We start from the raw sequence: 23,639 nt of genomic DNA on the forward strand, positions 1-23,639 counted from the left end.
TATCAGAGCACAATAATTTGAGAGACTGGGAGTGAACAGATTTGGAATTAAAATTGTGTGTGTTTGCGTGTGTAATTACTGAGACTTATGGTAAAACATATGGATTCAGTTTCCCCTTCAAATGTATCCCATATTCTTCAAATGGAATTCAATATCCTTGTTTTCCAAGTTTTTGTGATTTTTCCTTCTTCTAAACTGTAACATACATTTCAAGGCATGTCAAAATACTCTGGCTCTAAAGTACGCCATTGAATTAATCTAATGCAGCATTTGAACATACAGTATGAAAACCACGATATTAATGTAAGATTTAAATATATACCAAATTCTGCCCCGCAAGGCAATTCCCTCACCTTTAAAATTGATCATCAACCAATTAATTGGCCTAAAGACATTAAGTTGAAGACCAGAGTAACTTGGAATGAATAAAGTCCTCTCCCATAAGGCTCTTAGGTAGGATGTGAAAAAGCATTCTTAATATGACTTTCTCTCTCTCTCTCATTCTGGATTCATGAATACAAAATAAATTCCATGTGCTAGCTCTTTAATGAAAGTTAGTAACAATGCAATCTGTACATGCCTATTCAAGAAGTCCCATTAAGTTCTATGTTCAATGTGTATATAGGATTGCTTCCTAAACGGGCCAACAGAATGAGCACACATTCAGCTAAAGAAATGTAGTTTTCCCTCATATTATCCTCCGAACAACCCGGTCAGGTAGGCATGGCTGACAGAGATCTGCCCGAGGCAATTCAGTGAACTTCATTGCTGCATGGGGATCCAGTATTGCACAACTTGTAAAACAGACAGGCTCAGTTTTGTCGCTTCCCAACAAGGACCAAGTAGGACATTATTCTGGTGTAGCATTTCAGTAGCATTTAAAAGGACAAAGGGATATTCATGAGCTATCTGGTAAAAGAATCCTCATTTCTTGGAATGAATGGCTATGCAAGATTGGGTTTTCGAGTATTGTTATGTTCTCTGTTCCAAGGATATGCAGCTCAAATCTCTCCGATGTCTACTTTTACATTAGAATTAATTCAAATGGGCTGCATGGCTACATTAGCTGGGGGGGAATGGAATATTTTTTTGGTAGTCACACTGTCAGTACAGTGTTTCCTTTTTCACGTATTCTTAGCAAATATCTCCCCTGCCTTTCTGTTACCCTTTCCTCTTTTTTTATCTTTGCCCCATAGAATTCACTTTTGATTCTCTCCCGATTACCTCAACTCTCCATTCTGGGCTTCACTAGATCAGGCCATCTGGACAGGTTTTCATTTGGTTTTAAAAGTTAAAGGTTTTCAATGCCCCCATTGCATTACTAAGAGTTGTTGGCGAGGAGCACCGAGGACTCTGCTGAAAAAGTGGAATAGGTGTGCTTCTAAGAAATACACACACACACACACACACACACACACACATATATATATATATATATATATATATATGGGGAATGTTGTTCGTTCACTATGCATTTGGATACTTCTAAAGCAGGGGTCAGCAAACTTTTCAGCAGGGGGCCGGTCCACTGTCCCTCAGACCTTGTGGGGGGCCAGACTATATTTTTGGGGGGGGGGAATGAACGAATTCCTATGCCCCACAAATAACCCAGAGATACATTTTAAACAAAAGCATACATTCTACTCATGTACTGTAAAAAATACCAGGCAGGCCCTACAAATAACCCACAGATGCATTTTAAATAAAAGGACACATTCTACTCATGTAAAAACACGCTGATTCCTGGACTGTCCATGGGCTGGATTTAGAAGGCGATTGGGCTGGATCGGCCCCCGGGCCTTAGTTTGCCTACCCATGTTCCAGAGATATCACAACCAAATTTTGCATACCGGTTCCTAAGGGAAAGAAAGGGTCCTGCCTGTGTTTGGATTCAACTGGAGGCCATTTTGAATCAAGGCGGCAGACCGAATCTTTCAAAACTGTACTGATGGTGGGGTTTCCTTAGAATTCCCAAGCAACGCCAGGCCTAAGACTGCCCGTAAAAAATAAAAAATGGAAGGTGAGCAGATGTGACCAAAAAAAGGGGGTCCTGGAACTGTGTTTCAGCACATTCCACCAGAAAAAAACCATTGCCTCTTGTTTACCACCAGCATCTGATCATCAGGATTATACCGCCTCTGGATGTGCAGATTCAACTGCACCTTCTGTTGCTTCTTTTGCCAGTGAATTCATTTAGTCAATTATGCATCGGGCCTAATTTCCTTTTGTCTTTCTTGATTTCCCTATCACTCAGTTTTGCTTGGTGACCCTGAGTTCTAATAGAATGAAGGGGGGTGGGGAGGAATGTCTCTCCAGTTTATTCTGAAGTTGTACAATCTCATAAGAGGACTGTACCACATTTGTTTCAGCATGTTTGCATCTGTTCTTAGGGCGAGGAGTCACAAATGTTTTGGGGGATATAAACACCAATTAAAACAAAATATATGTCATAATATTTAAAGGTAAAGGTAAAGGGACCCCTGACCATTAGGTCCAGTCACGGACAACTCTGGGGTTGCGGCGCTCATCTTGCTTTACTGGCCGAGGGAGCTGGCGTACAGCAGCTTCCGGGACATGTGGCCAGCATGACTAAGCCGCTTCTGGCGAACCAGAGCAGCGCACGGAAACGCCGTTTACCTTCCCGCCGGAGCGGTTCCTATTTATCTACTTGCACTTTGACGTACTTTCAAACTGCTAGGTTGGCAGGAGCAGGGACCGAGCAACGGGAGCTCACCCCGTCGCGGGGATTCGAACCACCAGCCTTCTGATCAGCAAGCCCTAGGCTCTGTGGTTTAACCCACAGTGCCACCCGCATCCCTTGTCATAATATTTACACAAACACAAATCATAAGCTGTCTCCTATGTATGCCATCTAGCTTGTTGTGGGAACTCTGCAGGCATATTTGTGGAGGAGACGTATCCTTTCTGTAAAAGAATGACAACAGTCCAGCAATGGAAATACACCGTAATGTCCAAAACTGAGGGGAAACCAGCAAACAATATTGTCCAGAACAATATTGTAAATACAATGAAGTTCATCAAAAGTTTCTGGTTTCCTCTAGACCCTTTATTATCTGCATTCCCAGAGATATATTATTTAGTTGTTTTCTCTCTTGAAAGCTATCAGCAGCAAAAGTAAGCTCTACTATATATTAAGTGGCCATTATTGGACTCCCGAGACTTTGTTTTTGAAAGCATCCCTTGTAAAACCTGACCTTTTACAGAGAAAGAAGCTGGGAGCCAATTACTTGGAAAAGGAATTGCTATTTTCACACAGTCTTTGTGGCTACCCTCCTGAGATGTTCAGATTTGCGACGAGAGACAGAAGCTAATTTAATTTGAGATATACGGTGTGTTGATTTCAGTACAATACTGGCACAGTTTCAGTCACAGCCCTGTCTCCCCTCTTACCCTTTGAAGTTTAGGCAGCTGGTGCCATTTTCTTTGGGGGGGGGGAAACCGCTTCATGGTTATATGCTTACAAGAGCTACAATCAGATGTGAAACATCCTAGGATGTGTCTGATAACGAAACACCAGGACCGTCAGTTATGCAACAAATTCTTTAGATGATTAAGGGATGGGGGCAAAAATAGCCAATTCCAAAATTCCGAGGCTTTAGCTGTCAACAACTGATAAATGTAACATTGCAGGGACACACCAAGGTCAAGAATCTGTCTTTGTTTCCTAGGAATCTGCTAAATTAATCTGATGGTAAGTGTGCCACAAAGGAAACTTTCCTCTTTGGGTGGGGCGGCTGGAAGAATTGAATTTAGTCACCCAGAGGGAAGGTTAGGTGCAGTGCCAGGTTTACGTATAAACTAAACAAGCTATAGCTTAGGGTCCCACTCTCTTGGGGGGGCCCCAAAAAATCGAAGGAAAAAGAAAACTGGATGCACATTTCCAAAATATAAGATAAAAAACAAATGAAATAAAACCTACATACAGCAACAGGGTTGGAGGAAGGGGTGTGTGGTGGGTGCGGTCCACCCTGGGTGTGGTGTGCTGTGGTCCACCCTGGGTGTCACCACTGAGAGGGGTGACAAAATGCCGGGCGGCACTCACCGCGGGGCCTGCAGTGCGCCCGAGCCATGCGTCCCTCCTGGGAGATATGCAGTGGCTTGGGAACGCACAGGTTCCGCGCTGCCCAAATGGTCCACCCGCCACCTCAGTCCTAGCTGTAGGGCAGCTGAGTGGAAGGAGGCAGGCATATTCTGAAGGTCCCGCAATATGCCCTGCCCCTATGGGTGGCTCGCCTTGCCCTTGCCTGCCCCTTTGGACGGCTTGCCCTGCCCTCGCCCCTCCCCTATGGGCAGCTCACCCCACCCCTGGGTGTGCTGCCCCAGGCGCCCAAGTGGCTTCTTCCTCCACTGGCTGCAGAAAGCTCCTGCAGCTTGTGCATCGGGTTTCGATCATTCGGGAGCCGATATGTTCAAGAGCCAAGCCGTTCAAGATCCAAGGTACGGCTGTACAGTGGTGCCTTGGTTTACAAACTTAATCTGTTTCAGAAATCCATTCTTAAACTAAAGCGTTCTTAAACCAAGGCGTGCTTTCCCATAGCAGCAGGGGACTCAGTTTACAAATGGAACACACTCAACATGAAGCGAAACATGCTCTTATTCCAAGGCAAAGTTCACAAACCGAAACACCTACTTCTGGGTTTGCAGCGTTCTGAATGCAAGTTGTTCATAAACTGAGCTGTTCTTAAACCAAGGTACGACTGTATACCCTTTCAGAGTTCATGCTAAATACATGACTTCTGCTAAATGAGCCGCCATAGCTGCTAGAGCACTCTGAAAATGTGTTTCGTAGGCTTTTTAGATTCTTCTACTCATGTACTACTTGAAAGCAAAGTGGCACATTAGTTGTCAGATGTGAGATGTATTGGCATAATTTTCAGCTCTCCTACCCCACTATTTAGTGTTTGAAAGCCCAGGATCGCATAGTACAGTATGTTTTGCAGCACAATCATGTACACCAGGGGGTGCCTAACCTTTTGCCCTCCAGATGTTTGTGAATGCCACCTTCTCTTTCACCCCTGACCATTGACCATTTTGGGTTGGGACTGATGAGAGTTGGAGTCAGTCACATTTGAAGGGTCACAGGTGTCCCCTCACAGAGCTACGATTTCCAGCACCAATAACCAACAGCAGTTCCCAGCATTCTTCAGGGGGGAATTGTGCATTCATTGTATGCTGGGTATGCAGCCTCGTGTTATGCAAGGCTTGCCTTTCTCTGACAGTTAATGATGGCAAAATATTGCAGCTGATTTACATGCATAGGAGTTCCTACCTAGCTTTGATTTCCTGAGGGTATTTCTCCCACTTCTTCCTGCTACCAGCTGTTCCCCCCCCCCCAGTTCTTTTACCTAGGCCAGACTACAAAGGGATTAGAGACACAATTACATCCCTGAATGTAAACAACAAATATTGCATAGTTCAAAAACACTTCTGTTAGCTGGTAAATAATAAATTGCACCCCACCTAGGAAAGATCTGACAGTGATTCACAGGATGCTGGCTTCATTCCTCATAAAAACCTCTTTCCCTGTTTTCAGAAAGCTGACATATTTATGGTGGCACTGTAGGATACAGTTTGTAATTCACTGTTAATAATTATTTACAGCAAATTCCCCCCCCTTCTGAAGTCGGCAGAGAGCTGTCAAATGGGAAGATTTCACAATTTATATGGGGCTGTGTGCATTAGGCAAGCCCAGGAGTATATTAACTTATGGCTGCCTGGAATCCATTTGACAGCAAATAGATCATGAGAAGCAAAACAGTGTCAGAAACAAGAGGGGGAAGAAAAGGTTTCCATTTTAGAAACAATTTTAAACATCAGACAAAGAAAAAAAGCATGTCATTCACCGGAGCATTAGATTTCCCTTAGTTTTGAAGAAAACCCCAGTGAATTTTGTACCTAAATAGTTCAGTTCTAGAGTGTGAATTTTGAAACATTTCTACATTTTATAAGTGAAATATGCTGTACTCCAAACCATTGCAGAATCACATGGAGCTATATGTAGAGTAGGAAAGGTGAATGACAAAGAGCACCTGAGCTGCTATATGTGTGATGCAGCAGCAAAAAAACAAAAAAACAAAACAAAACAAAAACCTAATGCTATTCTAGGCTGCATCAACAGAAGTATACTGTCCAGGTCAAGGGAAGTAATAATACCACTCCATTCTGTCTTCATCAAACCACACCTGGAATACTGTGTCCAAATTTGGGCAGCACAATTTAAGGATGTTGACAAGCTGAAACGTGCAGAAGAGGGCAACCAAGATGGTCAAGGATCTGGAAACAAAGCCTTATGAGGAGCGGTTGAAGGAGCAGGGTATGTTTAGCCTGGGAAAGATGATGATGATGATGAAAAAGAAGAAGAAGAAGAAGAAGAAGAAGAAGAAGAAGAAGAAGAAGAAGAAGAAGAAGAAGAGGAGGAGTTTGGATTTGATACCCCGCTTTATCACTACCCGAAGGAGTCTCAAAGCGGCTAACATTCTCCTTTCCCTTCCTCCCCCACAACAAACACTCTGTGAAGTGAGTGGGGGGTGAGAGACTTCAGAGAAGTGTGACTAGCCCAAGGTCACCCAGCAGCTGCATGTGGAGGAGAGGAGACGCGAACCCAATTCACCAAATTACGAGTCTACCACTCTTAACCACTACAGCACACTGGCTCTCTGAGAAATACAACAGCCACCTTCAAGTATCTCAAGGGCTGTTGCATGGGACATGGAACAAGCTTGTTTTCTCTTGCTCTGGAGGATAGGACTTGAACTGATAGCTTCAAGTTACAAGAAATGAAATTCTGACTAAACATCAGGAAAATACTTTCTGCTATTAAGAGCTGTTTGACAGTGGAACTGTCTTCGTTGGGAGGTTGTGGGCTCTTCTTCCTTGGAGGTTTTTAAATAGAGGTTGGATGACTATCTGTCATGTGTGCTTTAGCTGAGATTCTTGCATTGCACGGGGTTGGACTAGATGACACTTGTCTCCCTTCCAGCTCTACAATTCTACAACTCTGCTTATTTGCCATGTCTGTGTGCTCGGCTCCTTAAATAGGCATTCCTGGGAGAACTGTTTTCTCATGTATTTGTACATTGGCTTAATGCAGGGTTTCCCAAACTTGGGTCTCTAGCTGTTTTTGGACTACAACTCCCATCATCCCTAGCTAGCAGGACCAGCCATCAGGGATGATGGGTGCTATAGTTCAAAAACAGCTGGAGACCCAAGGTTGGGAATCACTGGTTTAATGGAATACTGGACTGTCTCTTGAGCCAGTAAGTGTTTGGTGTAATGTCTCTAACAGCAATTGACTTGTAGAGGATGGAGTGTTCTGAACAGGCCCAAAGAAGCCTGTGATGATTCTGTGCGATAAAAGTCATGCAGCCTTTCTAAATCTTGATTTGTTCTCATGGCCCCTTCCAGTTCTACAGTTCTATGAAATGTAAGTGGTTCAAATTATCAAAAGATAAGACTCATACTGAACATAACTGCCCTTTGAGCATGGCTGGCTCCAGTCTTGTGGACCCATGGCTTAGAATGGTCTTCCCCACCCTGGTGCCCACCAGTTGTTTTGAATGAAAACTCCTGTTATATTTCACCAGTAGCCATACCAGCCAAAGGTAAAGGTAAACCATTAGGTCCAGTCTGCGGACGACTCTGGGCTTGCGGCACTCATCTCGCTCTATAGGCCGAGGGAGTCGTTTGTCCACAGACAGCTTCTGGGTCATGTGGCCAGCATAACTAAGCCACTTCCGGCGAAGCAGAGCAGCGCACACACGGAAATGCCGCTTACCTTCCCGCTGCAGCAGTATCTACTTATCTACTTGCACTAGGTTGGCAGGAGTTGGGACCGAGCAATGGGAGCTCACCCCGTCGCAGGGATTTGAACCGCCAACCTTCTAACCAGCAAGCCCTAGGCTCTGTGGTTTAGACCACAGCGCCACCCGCGTCCTCAGCCTTACCGGCTAAGGGTGGGCTAATTGAAGTAGGAAGCCAACTACATTTGGATGAGCAATTTTGAGATGAGCAATGAAAAAAATGAAGAAGTGAATGGAAGCTTATCCAAATATTGCAATCCAGCAAAGGGGTGGGGGGGACATGCACAGGAACGGTGGTTTATGAATGCACAGCTGCGAACTGATGTAACAAGAAGTGTTGGATCGGGGCCAAACTGGACCGGTCTGGGTTGTGTGGTCATGTATATTTTCAGCACAATCTTCTGTGGACAGAAGACATGAAAATAGCTCATTTGCCAAGACATATTGGTGATCTTTTGTCCACAGCTATGGTCCTGCCAGCGTTGAAGATTATATGGCTGTATTTCTTTTTCTTTTTATTCAGACTCCCTCTTGTGGCAGAACATGATTAAGAACCCAGTTATAACCAGTCGCGTCAAAATTTGAAACATGGCTCATTTTTAAAAATCTGCAACATGGGCCTAAATTGAAGCCTGTTGTTTTGTACTCAAGAAAATGCAGCAATCTCCCACACCCCAGGCAGTTATCATGAATAGGGTGCAAGTAATAGGACCCAACTGGAAATTGTACGGTTGTCACTAACCACACAACCTTCCATTCTCGCATCTCGTCATGGTCATGAAATTGTCAGCATTTGTTACCTTGTTCCTTTAAAGTTGTTGTTTTTTACACAACTAAGCAAGTGTGCTGCTTAAGTCTTCTATGTGATGATGATATACACATGTGCCTTTCTTTCGGGGTGGTGGTGGCGGGAATCACTGAAGAATATGAGAGGGTAGCAGACAAATTGTTTCTCATGGGCTACGTCAGAGATGGAGAATCAGTGGTCCTTCCGATGATGTTGGACTCCACCATGAGATAACACATCGTGCTGTACTGAATAATCATCAATCAATCAATCTTTATTGCGGTCAAAGACCTGACAACAGTTTAATAAGTAGAGTCAGGTAGGGGAGCAAGTCATACAGTCCAGTGCAGTTTATACTGGAACGCCCTTCTGTCAGATGTCAAGGAAATAAACACCTATCTGACTTTTAGAAGACATCTGAAGGCAGCCCCATATAGGCAAGTTTTTAATGTTTGCTGTTTTACTGTGTTTGATGTTTTGTTTTGTTGGAAGCCGCCCAGAGAGGCTAAGTCAACCCAGTCAGATGGGTGGCATATCAATAAATTGTTGTTGTTGTTGTTGTTGTTGTTGTTGTTGTTGTTGTTGCTGCTGCTGCTGCTGCTGCTTCTGCAATAACCTGAGTCAAATGTTGTCTTTTACCCCAGTCTTCAGATACTGATACTGAAACACACACACACACACCACTCAAATACTAACATTAGAAAATATTCAAACCAAGGGCAGGCTGGTGACGTAATAGTCACTTTAATGTTGGGTAAGTGTGTGATCTGTGGCCCTGGAAGCCCAATGTTCAAAGCTCACCACAAATATCTATTTCCTAGGTGGCTGAAAGGAAATCACACACACACACCCCTCTCTCTCTCTCTCACACACACTCATCTGGAACATCGGTATAACAATACTGACCTACTTTACAAGGTTTTTGAAGCAACTATGGAAATAATGCATCTAGAGCACTGAGATGCTTCAGTGTGCCCTATTGAATTATTTAATAGGCTATACTATTGTTTAGGGAAGCTTTTAATATCTGATGAATTATTGTATTTTAATATTGTGTTGGAAGCCGCCCAGAGTGGCTGGGGAGGCCCAGCCAGATGGGCGGGGTATAAATAATAAATTATTATTAATTATTATTATTATTATTATTATTATTATTATTATTATTATTATTATTACTACTACTACACTGGGTGTGTTACTTAATAAGATTGATGGGCATGTGGTAAACTGAACTAAAAGAACAAGGAAAGATTGAAAACCACAACTTAAGTACATAATAGTGATATCCAACTTTGAAAACCGAAGGAAAGAAAAACAGGGTGCCTGAGAATTCATCTTAAGTAGTTTAATGCCACCACCAAAAAAAATAAATTTAAAAAATGAAAGCCATTATAATGAATTAAAAAAAGAAATCAGTTTTGAGTCCTCTCTTATTTTCACAAACCATCGACTGAAAGTTTGGAGAAACAACACCTGCGGCAGTGGATGATCTTCATTCTACGGACTCTCTGTCTCACTCTGACTCAAGTCGTGGCAACACAGGGAGAATAAGGTTTCCAAAGGCAGAGTCTTGGGTTATAAAGTATCCTGAAGAATGTGCATGAGCATGCTGGAAGAGGAAGAGAAAACATCTGGGAAATGGCACCTGTAATAACCCACGCAAGAGTAGCCTCCCCACGGCGCCATCCAAGCAACAGGAGGGCATAAAAAAACAAATCAGATTCAGAGGTGGTTTTGGTGTTGTTGTTGTTGTTGTTTTTAAAATCTATCTGTGTTTCAATCCTGATTTATTTAATCCTTTCGACATCTATGGGATTTAATTCTGTGTGGCATTACAGCTGAAATCTTGTTAAGAGTCAGGATCTGGAGTTCAATGTAAAAGACAGGCGCTAATCCTGATGGGGTTGTCTATAATTTCTTTAGGCTGCCTCTGCATCCTCTGCTTCTTGAATTCCAGCCCCTGACAGGATGCAGGGGAGAAATGAGCCCGAATCTTAAATGAAAAAAAACGATGTAGTACAGCAGGCATAGGCAAACTCGGCTCCCCAGGTGTTTTAGGACTACAGTTCCCATCATCCCTGACCACCGGTCCTGCTAGCTAGGGATGATGGGAGTTGTAGTCCCAAAACATCTGGAGGGCCAAGTTTGCCTGTACCAATGCTATTATTACCGCATCACAAAGAATTCCCAGATATAAAACTATGTTATCACTGTGGAAGTCCTAATGCTGCAAGAGGCAGGTTAGTTTTGGTCCCTACCACATGCAAAAAGGTCCTTAGGAGCAACAGCTTCCAACACACCAAGACCAGCACCCCCCCCCCCAACAAAATACGGAACCTGCCAACCTGAGTCTTATGTGACTGGGGCAACTCACCTGCAGAGCGGCCTTTTGCTGTGCCGCTATGTGCTGCTGCTCAGCGTGATCGCGGAAATCCTTGTTAAGGGAGGATCTAGCTAGAGAGATGCTACAAGCAACAGGAAGGAAGGGAAAAGAGAGGCATCACACAATTGCATCAAAGGAAACAGCCACCACGAGATCATGGGTGGGGTGGGCATTTCAGAGTCAAGAAAGTTCCATGATCTCCTACTTGGAAATACGAGGCTTGAAATTTTGGGGGGGATTCGAACATGCAAGACGGTGTGCGTGAACACACACCAGGCGGACCGTTCTGTTCTGGAACACTCACCCCAGCGGAGGCAGGTCAAGTCAAATGGAAAGGAAAGCCCTGCCCCCAGAGTAAGCCAAAAGGAAGTCAGCTGGAAGTCATGCAGCAGAATGATGCTAGGGGAACCCCCGGCACATTTTTGGGTTGTTGTTTTTTTTTGCTCATTCACCAGCGCCACCCAATGACTTGCCTAAGTGATACCTGAATAAAACAGCACTACTAACCAGGGGTCCATAGTCTTCAGGATGGGGAGTTCATATGTTTGGAAGAGTGGCTGCAGAACTCTGTATGCAGGAAAAGAGTTTCCCATTGAGATCGAGCCCAGACAAGGTCTCTCCGTAGTCAACATGTTGACAAGTTAACAGTGCACAAAAACACTACTACTACACCATGAGCAATAAATCAAGTTCTAGGCTAAACTCTTGGGGGATGGGAAAGAGGAAGAACTGATATAAGAGAGAGTCACACTTATCCATTGTTCCGTTCAGGTTCCACTTAAACATCTCAGTGGCTTACTGTAAATCTCAGGTCTAGAAAAACTATGATAAGGTTCAACGTCTAGAAGGGGAGGTTTGGAGGTGATGGTGGAAAGGTTTGGACTGGCCACTGTGAGGTTCTGCTACATTCTTGAGGGAAGTGCCCTGAAATAGCAGGTTTTGTGTACTCTCTGGGCAAAATACAAATGCATCTCCAACAATGTAGTAGTAACTTGGCACTCCTAATAAAGAGATGGAATCTTCCCCTCTTCGTTCCCCTTGCGAGGCTTTCCCAACTGCTCTGAAAAACTGGATGTCTACATATGCAATAAAAGTGTCCAGACACACAAATGCTCCTGTAAGCTATTCTATGTCATTTTATATCAAATATTTGAAAGACAGAGAGAGACAGAGGGATGGAAGGAGCTTTCTGCACCTAGTTCTCTGATAAATTAAATTATTTTGGTGCTGAAATAGAGCACTTAAGAAATCAAATAACCACATGCACTTCTCTAAGTTGAGTTTGCGTACATATAGACCTAAGAAGGAATAAAACTGTAAAGAACACTGTTTTTTTAAGTTTGCAAATGAACAACTTCTGCTTTCCTTAAAAAAAATATTCTGAAAGTTTTTTTAAAAACTGGTAAAGGGTAGTAGCTCAGTGGTAGAGCAACTCCCTTGCTTGAACATCTTGGTTCAATGTCTAGCATCTCCAGGTAGGGATTGGAATGTGTCCTTCTTGAAACCCTGGAGAGCTGCTGCCAGTCGGGTAGAGACAAGATGGACCCAGATTTAGTAACACAGAGGGGAAATGTATGGCTTTTATGGGTTCCAGGAACCTACTGAGGTTCTTTGATATGTGCTCTAACATTCTCATCTTCTACTGCTGGCAGCCTTCGGTGTTTGCATTTTCATCATTTGTTAATTTATCTACCGGTAAATAACTTCTATCCCAATTTTCTACACCAAGATGTACTCACAGTGTTCTGTACTTCTAATCTGCAGCATTGCATTTTAAAGGTTGCTACTGATCTGTTGATAATTTCAATTACCATTTTATCCTATTCATGTTCTATTTTGAGATTGCCGTTAGCCACCCTGGGTGCCAGCAAAAGGTTGGGTGTAATAACCAGCCATCAATCAATCAATCAATCAATCAATCAATCAATCAAACAATCAAACCAACAAACAAACAAACAATAAACAAAAGCTATATGGTATTGTGGTTATTAAGATAAATGTGTTTTGGTGTATTAGCTACCTTTGAGAGCCACCTTTTTCTGAGGAGTGGATGAAAATAAATTTTTTTAAAAAAACAGGGGTTGCTAGTGTGGGGCACACATGCAACCAAAAATACATTCCCAGGTGCCTACAGGGTCCCCTCCCCATGCTGAAATTAGGCTTGAAAGAGGCATTCTATTGTCTGCATATTGTGCTCACAACAGTTCGTCTGGTTTGCAAATGCATTCACAAGCCCAATAAGTTTTGGCAACCCCAACTGTATTTAACTTCTCCTCTTCCAGAGGGAAAGAGCAATGGGAGAGGATCAGAGGACAGAAATCCAAGGCACATGCTGGCTGCCGTCCTCAAAGCTGCTTTTTTGGGGGTACAACTAGTGCACAACTCTGACTGTTGTGAAAGGGGCCCGTTGGATGAACATGCAGCTGACATGAGAAAGCTGCACGTGGCTTCCCTCTTTGATCCGAGAGCATGACTGAAACAAAGAGACAGGTCTCTAAACATACTGTACCTGGCTCCGGGGTGATTCGTGGAAGACTGGTTTTGCATCAGTAGCTTCCTCTTCTCTTTGTCAAGCTCAGCCAAGATCGCAACCCTGTTCTTATTCTGAAAGCCTGGGAAGAGTGAGAGGAATGTAAAATTTTACTGATGCATCCTATTTCCCTGAGCCACCTTGTAACCCTACTGGCTTAAAGCCTCTCCCAAGCGAATGATGATGAATATCAATGATGAATATATTAATCTTCAGAGCCAACGAGCACAATCCTTGAAGTCTATTTATAACTTTCCTTTCTCCTCTCCTCATTAACAACGTGAAATACCTTCCTAACAATATCATCCATACTAACCATTTAAATAAGTCTTTAATCCCAAACCTGGCATTCAAGAGCTGTCTGTTTTACCCTGCAAGGAGGTTTCTGGTATTAAAAACACCGCTTCCTCCATTAGAAATACCTAGGCACAGATTCCTGCAGTCCAACCATCTTAGTCTATAAATGGCAAACATTTGTGACCGGAATAATTTATACAATGTTTGAAACTCTCGTGCCACGGCTGATTGCAGAAAGTTACATGATAACATCTTAAGGTTCAGAGTTTTGGTTTCTGGAGGTATATGCTTGGGAGCCAGTCATGGTGTAGTGTAGTAGCTAGGGTGTTGGGCTAGGACCCAGGACACCAGGGTTCAAATGTCCACTCACTGGGTGACCTTGGGCCAGTCACTGCTGCTCGGCCGGACATCCTTCCCAAAGTTGTTGTGAAGATAAAATGGGAAGAGGGAGGCAGCTTACATGCATTGCCTTGAGCTCCTTGGAGGGAATGTTGGATGAGACGTACATATCTTACTTTTAAAGTGAACACCCATTGCTCAGGGCACTAAACCAAAGGTGAATTGTTCTGGAAACTCTGCAAATGCCATCTTGGTACTCAATATAACCCCACAATTAATTGGTGGTGGTGGATGTCACCATGATCTCATTTATGCTTATATTCACTTGCTTTGATATAAGCTAATGACCTTGCTTTGATGTTTTCCTTATCTGTAGGCTTGGGGTGCTGGGCTCTAAGCCCAGAAAGAGGAACTATCTGTAAGATTTGGGTATTGCCACCTATGCCCTCATCTGGGGAGGTGAAGTGATGGGGAGTCCTGGGCCAGAGTGACGTACGCGCTGCTTTGTGTATAAAGAATGTAGGAATAATAACAAGAATATTATATAATAATAATTGATTATTTATACCCCATCCATCTGGCTGGGTTTTCCCAGCCACTCTTGGCGGCTCCCAACAGAATAATAATAATAATAATAATAATAATAATAATAATAATAATAAAGCGACAAAACATCAAACATTAAAAATTTCCCTAAACAGGGCTGCCTTCAGATGTTTGCTTGGGTGCAAGCAAGCCATCTCTTTGCTGCATCTGTAAAGGCTGAGAGACCTGGCAAGCTGATTTGCTTTCAGTCTACAACTTCCTTTTATTAAAGCACTAGAACTGATCGTGCTGGGTTTTTTTTTGACACCCTCCTTTGTAATCCCTGCACCCAGCTGCTCCCACAAGCCCTCCTTTGGGCCTGTTCAGAACACTCCATCCTCTACAAGTCAATTGCTGTTAGAGACATTACACCAAACACTTACTGGCTCAAGAGACAGTCCAGTATTCCATTAAACCAGTGATTCCCAACCTTGGGTCTCCAGCTGTTTTGGGACTACAGTACCCATCATCCCTGATGGCTGGTCCTGCTAGCTAGGGATGATGGGAGTTGTAGTCCAAAAACAGCTAGAGACCCAAGGTTGGGAAACCCTGCATTAAGCCAATGTACAAATACATGAGAACACAGTTCTCCCAGGAATGCCTATTTAAGGAGCCGAGCACACAGACATGGCAAATAAGCAGAGTTGTAGAATTGTAGAGCTGGAAGGGACCACAGCGGTCATCTAGTCCAACCCCGTGCAATGCAGGAATCTTGCAGGACAAATAGAGGTTGTTTTATTTTTGAATGCCAAGTTAGTACTCTAGCTGAGAAATATCCACACGTAACGCCTACTGGAAGCGGCTTTATTCCAAATCAGACCAATGGTCCACTAAGTCAAGAATGGGCAATGACTGGCCACAGGTCCCCAAGATTTCAGATCCTGGCCTCCCTGTTGCTCTGGAAGCTTGCCTTGGACCAAGGAGAAAGCACAGGAGGTGATGTTTTCCTCCTCAGTCCAAGCCTCCAATGATCACCTCCGAGTCAGGGATTGGCACACTCAACTATGCACAATTTACAAAATAATCACAATCATAATCACAATCAGAACCAGTGCTTCCCCCCTAAAAAAACGTTTAGGGGTACTCTCATTAAATGCTTCCATCTGAGACTCAGGAAACACCGTAACAGGAAATGAGGCCACCATTGGGGGTAGCAACAGAACTGATGATACACCGTGCTAGAGAAGAAACTTAAAAATTTTTTAGTTTCTTGTTAGATTCACAAAATGTTTAGGGGTATGCATACCCCTGCGTCCCCCAAGAAAAAAACACATTGGTAAATTAATAATAATAATAATAATAACAACAACAACATACCGCCCTTCATCCATAGATCTCAAGGCAATTCACAACATAAAATCACACTATAAAAAAACACAAGAAATGGACTTGACTTGGGCTTTAGGCTGACAGGAATAATGCATGTACTTTCCAGGGTGCTGCAGAATTTTTATGGAGGATGTTCTGCCCCCTCGTGCTATTTTTCAGAAAGGGAGCCTAGGGGTCGCTCCTGGCGGTAGAGACCCTGCCCTCCTGAGCCGGAGCACCAAATTCTGGACCTCAATAATCGCCCACACACAAACTAGCAAAGCTTAGAAACAGAATACAGTAACCCGGCTTCCCCCAACCTGGTGCCTGTCACCTGTTGGTGGACTGCAGTTCCCACCATCCTTGGCTATTGGGCATGTTGGCTAGGGCTGATGGGAACTAGAGTCCAGCAACATCGAGAGGGCCCCAGGTTGGGGAAGGCTGGCGTAAGCGATTACTGCACCACTTACAATAACCTAATTGCGTCTCGCACAATTACCATCTACAAGCCAAGTCTCTCAACCCCTTTCTTTCTTACAACAAACTACATTCTGATGTATTCTCCCACATGTTCAGTAACAATTAAGGAAAATTCATGTCGCTTATTAGATTTCCTTTGAATTATTAAAGCATGAATATTTTACTTGCCTCCGATAACTGTGACCACATAGACAGAATAATGCAAGGCACTATGGAAGTGGTGTCCTTGGGGAAATCTGCACATAAAGACTAATTAATTCCCTGAAGTTGGAGGCTATGTATTGGGACTAGTGATTTAAATGCTAAATAAAAAGGTCCCGGTCCTTACCCTTCACAAAGAATAACACAATCCTGAAACGTACTGTGACTTTAAATTAGATTAGGGTTGCTAGGTCTAGAGCATCCCAGACCCTGAGATTTCAGGGCCCAATCTTGAGACTGGAGGCAACCCTGCTGATGGCTTTGGTGATGGAGGTTAATTGGGAGAGTGGAGGGGAAAGGAGAGGGGAGACACCCCCCAATGCAATAATCTGCAGCCAGCTCCTGTCAGTTTGCTGGAGTTTGTGAGTAACATGTACAGTCTTCTTAATATTAATATTAATATTAATATTAATATTAATCTCTCTCTCTCTCTCTCTCTCTCTCTCTCTCTCTATATATATATATATACAGGTGAAACTCAAAAAATTAGAATATGGTGGAAAGGTTCATTTCTTTCAGTAATTCAACTTAAAAGGTGAAACTAATATATGAGATAGACTCAAGACATGCAAAGCGAGATATGTCAAGCCTTTATTTGTTATCATTGTGATGGCTATGGCGTACAGCTGATGAGAACCCCAAATTAACAATTTCAACTTTGGGGTTTTCATCACCTGTACGCCACAATCATCACAATTATAACAAACAAAGGCTTGACATATCTCGCTTTGCATGTCATGAGTCTCTCTCATATATCAAACTCCAGTAGCTAATGAAAACAATTGCTTACATAAATGGACTTTCCCACGATATTCTAATTTTTCGAGTTTCACCTGTATTTAAGGCATTCTTAGCCACCTGGAGACTCAAGCCCTTCACCAGCCACCAGGAGGAGGCCAGGCAAGCTTCGAGACTCCAGGTCAGACCTGGACGTCTAGCAACCACAATTAAGATAGTTTAATGAGGAAAAGAGTCAACTCTATATTAACACATATTACAGAAACAGGAAATGTTCCATGAATGCTTCTCTTTCTATATACTCTCACAAGGCAAAAACAACCAACAGATCAATGCTTTATTATTATTATTATTCTAAGCCCTGATGATGAGAGAAAAGTTCATTTTACAAAACTGATCACTGGGCATAGGCTCCACAACAACCTTTCCCCATAACAGTCAAGTTACACATTCGGCAGCTTCATCTAATACAATCTTCAATGACAGTAGGATTTTCCTTATTCGCCTATCAATTTCCCTATTTTTTCAGCCAATTCACCCAGGGTGATTTACTGTCTCAGGACATTTCTAACATTGATTTCTAATTATTTCTAATGCTGATTTCTAAGCTAGCAGGGATATGCCATGTTTTTCCACATAAAAGAGAATCTGTGGTCCTAGTTATATGGAAATGCAACATTTACCTTGTCCAGGAGGATTGGAAGCCATCTTGCCAGGGTTCCCCCTTAGTTTAACAAGAAGCAGCTATAACCTGTTATGTGAAAACCTATCAAAATGAACAGAAATTAATGTGTGAACATAAAGGTATACAACTCCAAAGCTCAGCAATAGCTTCTTTCAACAACCACCAACGCTTGGGAATGGTTGCAAGCAATACAAAGTAGAAGCTAGGTTGGTTTTATTTGTTTCTAGCAGTATTTTCAACGCTGCCAATTTGTACAATATAAGACGGCAGGCTGCAACAATATAGACAATAAAATATAAAATAACATTAAAACAGTAAATTATAGCAAACACAAAAATTAACAGATTTATTGCAGCATAAGCTTTCACAGTATAAAGACCAGTTTTTTTATTTTAAAAGGTCATTGCATTGAAACCATGCACAAAAATGCAGCCGGCAGCAGTGGTGGAGCTTCATGCTCCAGCACCGGGGGGGGGGCAGAAAGCAGGCAGGGGTGGGGCTGGCATGTGTCCTGGGGGTGTGGCACGCCGTCTGTGGGGGCGTGGCGCCCAGTGCAGATGGGGCGGGGCAGCCACGATGGCACCCCACCGGGATCGCGCTGCCGGGGGGCAGTACAGTTCCCCCCACACTCCTCTTCCTCCGCCAGTGGCCTGTTACTGGAGATGCTACCTGCAAGCAATCAGCCCCCTCTTTGAAACAGCTGCACTGATTTGTTAGCAATGGTCTTAAAAGTCCAAAAGAAGGTAAACAGTGTTTCTGTACGCTCTGGCACCTGTCATGGGGTCCCATAGCACCAGAAGCGGTTTAGTCCTGCTGGCCACATGAGCCGGAAAGCTGTCTGTGGACAAACGCCAGCTCCGTTGGCCTGAAAGCGAGATGAGCGCTGCAACCCCATAGTCGCCTTTGACGGGACTTAACCGTCCAGGGGTCCTTTACCTTTTACCTTTTACAGCTAATGAGGAGGATACCTGAAGGCTCACAGGTATGAACCTGCCTGTTTTCTGATCTCATCACTGGAGGTCTCCTACCCTGTGTATGCCAACAACCCTTGAAATACATTTCATTGGTACCAGGGGAAATGGCTCCTCAGCAGCTGTGCCCAGACTTTGAAACTCTCACCCGAGGGAAGACTTCCTTTTCCAGAAAGGATTTTGCTTTTAACTGTGCTGTAAAATTAATTTAACGTGGCACTTCCTACTATTATTTCCCCCCACTACTGTTCCTATTTAGTAGCTCGTTTTTAAATGTGTATGGTATTGCGGCTTTTGTTTTTTACTCATTGCAAGCCACCTTGGTTTGTTTGTTTTTCCATGAAAGATGGGATAAAAATGCTTTAAATTAAATAAAATGGACCAATGGGAATCTGGAGTTCCAGATATCCAAGGCTCAGTGGCAGCTGGTCAACCATTTGCTCAGAAGAGGAGAGTTAAGCTGGGAAAAAAATACTGGCTCATTTTGAACATCCCACTAGAAACGCTCAGAAGCTAGTTTGGTTTAAAAAAAGAAAAGAAACACAGTTCAGGTTAACATCAGTTTAAGGTTTAGATAACACAATAACGTGCAGTTAAACAAAAAAATGTTTCCAATCTCTTCCTCTCAGATAATCCCAAATTTTGATACCCAGGGTGGTCTGTGGGAGAGCACACCCAAATGAAACATCCTACACACGCCTATGGGCCAAATGGCAGTAGATTAAGCTCTTCCTAGAATGAGACAGGGCAGTAAGACTCTAATAAAAATAATTTCATTATTTGTACCCCACCTATCTGACTGGATTGCTATAGCAACTCCAGGCAGCTTCCAACACATATAAAAACATAATGAAACACTATATACTATACAGGGCTGCTTTCAGGTGTCTCCTAAAGGTTATATAGTTACTTATCTTGACGCCTGATGGGAAGGCATTCCACAGGGTGGGTTGCCACCACCGAGAAGGCCCCCCTCTTCCTTAGTTTATTACGCAGGCAATACTGACCAAGCTGTCCTGCCCAGGAAGAGAACAGGCAACCTTACTGTTCTCAACCAGTCAAAGTTGAGAAGAGAGTGTAACAGAGAACCTGGTGGGAATAGCACCTTACAAACAACCCTGTGTAAAACAAAAGCTTGCTAAATACATTTACAGGTGGGTAGCCGTGTTGGTCTGCCATAGTCGAAACAAAATAGAAAATACTTTCCAGTAGCACCTTAGAGACCAACTGAGTTTGTTCTTGGTATGAGCTTTCGTGTGCATGCACACTTCTGTATCTGTTTCAGTGTATCTGAAGAAGTGTGCATGCACATGAAAGCTCATACCAAGAACAAAACTCAGTTGGTCTCTAAGGTGCTACTGGAAAGAATTTTCTATTTTGCTAAATACATATGCACAACCTTTTATAAATAAATAAATGGATGAATAAATCCCACAAAAAGGCTGCGATTCTATACCCACCTACCTGACACTAAATCCCACCAGACTTACAAAGCTAGTTGATGCCTTATTTGAGCAGGCCAGCAGAAATCTGCACTAATTTAACAATGATTCATTAGACTTTCTACTAAACTACGCAGAAAGCTGTTGCTCCTCTCTTCTCTTATTTGGTAGCCCTGACTCCTCCTCCTCCTCCCTCCCCCCCTTACCCTCCTTTGCATTGAAGCAGGAACAAGGAGGGTTACCAATTCCTAATCTTTATTTTAAAAATAAAAATAAAAATCTGCATAGTGGGTAGGCTAGCTAGGGGACAGAGACTAGCGGATTGAGATGTTCAGTCAATAAATGAAGAAAAGAAACAACAAGCCCCGCCCCAGTTCAAAATACCTGGCAGGTGGGAATCCCAATTCATTCCTGTCCTTCACGTGGGTTATTTGCTCTCCCTTTTCTCTTCTTTGCTCTCCCCACCCCGTTTGCACAGATGAGCTCTCCCGCGGCTCCCCCTTTTCCTCGGTTGGGATGCTCCCTCCGAACTTGACGTTCCCGTCGATGAAGGAGTGAAGAACTCGCTTTGCCGCGTCTGCGCGTGCGCGCGGCGAGAGGAAACTCGCCTCCCTTTCCTTCCCACGGCTCGATCTCTAGCGGCATCCGAAAAGGTTAGAATCAACGCTCTAGCGCCTCTACAGACATATAAAAGGGTAGGGGTGCCGCACGTTTGCCAGCTTCCGAGCTTAGTTGGGATTTTCACGTGATGCTTTGATGAGGACAAACGAGCCACTTTTGCTGCTGTGTTTTCGTGAGTGGGATTTCTGGCTGGAAATCCAAATCGGCTCTGTTGAAGAATCCCAACTGTTGTTCAATTATTATTATTATTATTATTATTATTATTAAGGACTAGCTACGTTTTGTGTTGTTTTTTATTGGAGGTCTCTAACTGCATAGTTGCACCGGACTACACTGCGGGGCTGTTGTAAACCACTCTCTCTTAGGCACGACGTTTACAACACACGCATACACAACCGCAACTTGTAAAACGGAAGTAATAGCGATCGGTTTGCATTTTGCAGGAAATGATAGGTACCTGTAGGTAGGTAGGTAGGTAGGTAGGTAGATTGAACTAAAATTTAAAATCACATTTTGACATGAAAATAAGATCTGCTTCTACCTTTTGATAAGGTGTGGGGATGTTACATTGCTGTATACTCAAAGGCACTTTAAATTTCTGAATTTCTCTGCTTATTCTCATAGGCGTAGTCAGGGTTTATGTTAGGAGGGGCAGGACACACCCACCTGTCATTATCCTCCATCTGGCTCTGTCTAGCACAGGGTTTCGCAAACTTGGGTTTCCAGCTGTTATTGGACTACAACTCCCATCATTCCTAGCTAGCAGAACCAGTGGTCAGGGATGGTGGAAGATGTAGACCCCCCCAAACATCTGGAGACCCCAAAGTTTGGTAACAAATTCGGAATGAAATGTTTTTAATTACTTTCTTTTGACCCCAAGTGCCCAGAAAAAGATATGTCAAAATTTCCTACAATTTCTACTTTTAGTTAAGTATTTTTATTTATTTACTTGAATTGAGGGGGGTGCAGCTGCCCACCCTGCCCCTCCTGGCTACGCCCATGTGTCTTCCATGGTCCACTGTTGTGCTGTCCCTCCATGCTTGTGGATGGTTTTCAAAAGAAATGGAATCGGAAGAAGCTTGCACGTCTCTACTCCAAGCAATGGAAGTCGCGTCTTTAACTTTTGTAAGTCTGTGGGAAATAACCCTGACGGACACTGCAGGGCAATGAAACAGGAAGCGAGTGCAAAAAATGAAAAAGAAAAATCTCAAGGGACCAAAGTGGCTATTGGTAACATAGATGCAAGAAAGGTAGAGACTGATACATCCTTCACTCATGGGCAGAATTCTGTGGCTGCTTTTGATGCCAGGTGTCTGCTGGCCGGAGCATCTCTTTGTACTCAGAAGGTCCCAGGTTCAGTCGATGTGGCTGGGAATGTTCGGTCTGAAACCCCGGAGAGCCGCTGCTAGTCAGTACAGACAACACTAGGCTCTGTGGACTCAGGGAAGGCCAGCTTCCTATGCATGTACTTTGCATATCTGAAGGGTAAAAGTAACAGGTGCTCATAAGAGACAATGCAGAAGAAGACCTGGAGTTTATCATTGCAGCCTTGTGGCAATACCACTCCTCGCTTCGCTCACTCCTCACGTGTCCCTGTGGCTTTGTTATAAATGGCTTTTGGTGGCTGCCTAAATTAGTAACGGGAACATAGAAATGTCACCTACTTCCCTTCTTTCTTTCTTTCTTTTATACTTTCAGAGTTCTCTAGCAGAATTTCCCCCTTGTGTTTCCTAGAAGTACAGTATAGCAGTATCCCCCCCTCATCATCATTTTGGTTCCTCTGATTAATTTTTGTCGGGTTGGTGTTGGTTAAATGTTTAGTTGGGGTTGGCGGCTACTTTAATTTAGGTATAACAGTAAACTGTTTGTTGTTGTGGTTGTTGGTTTTTACTGTTTTATTGGTTTATATGTTGTTTGTATAGGATATCTTGTTTTTTTTTAAATGTTTGATGCTTTGTTGTGCTTTATATGTTGTAATCCGCCCAGGGGTGGCTGGGGAAACCCAGCCAGGTGGGTGGGATATAAATTAAAAATTATTATTATTATTATTATTATTATTATTATTATTATTATTATTATTATTCCATTCCACTACCCTGTCACCCCCAAAAGTAGAAGCAAGGGCAAAAATCATGCCTTTTAAATGAATGCCTTACTGTGTGATTATTATTTTTTAAGCAAACTTGCCTTACCACTACTCTTTGTGCTATGGCTTGCTTGACTCCTTCCCTCAAGGTATTTTTTCCCCCTGTTCAAAATGGCCTAGATTAGAAGCATCAAGCTGGAGGGATTCTGAGAAGGGAAAACTCCACTAAAAAGGTTTGAGGCTGCAATCCCTTTGCCTTTCCCCTCACCTCCAGCTGCTCCTCTGCATAGGCTGCAATCCTATACCCATTTCGCTGAGAGCAAGCTCGTTGACAGCCTATTCGATTGCTGTGGTTTCAAATAATGT

The 23,639-nt window shown here is 43.3% G+C and overlaps 2 protein-coding genes across 3 annotated transcripts in view; one reads left to right on the plus strand and one right to left on the minus strand.

Annotated features, from left to right (window-relative positions):
* Positions 1 to 8,388, plus strand: part of KIAA1958 (KIAA1958 ortholog) — a 66,861-nt gene extending 58,473 nt beyond the window's left edge. Inside the window, exon 4 of the mRNA XM_033174026.1 lies at positions 8,344 to 8,388. Within this exon, the coding sequence (XP_033029917.1) occupies positions 8,344 to 8,367 (24 nt within the window). The 3' untranslated portion in view covers positions 8,368 to 8,388. The remainder of the gene's footprint in view (positions 1 to 8,343) is intronic.
* Positions 8,389 to 9,998: 1,610 nt separating this feature from the next.
* INIP (INTS3 and NABP interacting protein) lies at positions 9,999 to 21,126 on the minus strand. 2 transcript variants are annotated; one of them, XM_033174029.1, is made up of 6 exons: positions 20,951 to 21,126; positions 18,152 to 18,234; positions 13,500 to 13,602; positions 11,498 to 11,557; positions 10,982 to 11,072; positions 9,999 to 10,216 (listed from the first exon to the last, which is right to left on the minus strand). In XM_033174029.1, the coding sequence occupies exons 2-6, from the start codon at positions 18,174 to 18,176 to the stop codon at positions 10,121 to 10,123; spliced, it is 375 nt and encodes a 124-aa protein (XP_033029920.1). In that variant the 5' UTR covers positions 18,177 to 18,234; positions 20,951 to 21,126; the 3' UTR covers positions 9,999 to 10,120. The 2 variants fall into 2 exon arrangements, with proteins under 2 accessions (XP_033029920.1, XP_033029921.1); XM_033174030.1 differs by lacking the exon at positions 11,498 to 11,557 and having other exon boundaries at positions 10,000 to 10,216.
* Between the last annotated feature and the right edge of the window lie 2,513 nt (positions 21,127 to 23,639).

This window comes from Lacerta agilis, chromosome 16, assembly GCF_009819535.1.
Source record: "Lacerta agilis isolate rLacAgi1 chromosome 16, rLacAgi1.pri, whole genome shotgun sequence".
Taxonomy (NCBI): Eukaryota; Metazoa; Chordata; class Lepidosauria; order Squamata; family Lacertidae; genus Lacerta; species Lacerta agilis.

Excerpts from the sequence above, each read along its gene's own strand:
- INIP (XM_033174029.1), bottom strand. The coding sequence starts at position 18,176 with ATGGCTTCCAATCCTCCTGGACAAG. Across the intron at positions 13,603-18,151 it reads TTCCAATCCTCCTGGACAAG|GCTTTCAGAATAAGAACAGG; the intron begins GTAAATGTTGCA and ends CACTCTTCCCAG. Across the intron at positions 11,558-13,499 it reads ACGAATCACCCCGGAGCCAG|AGTTCTGCAGCCACTCTTCC; the intron begins GTACAGTATGTT and ends TCCTGCATACAG.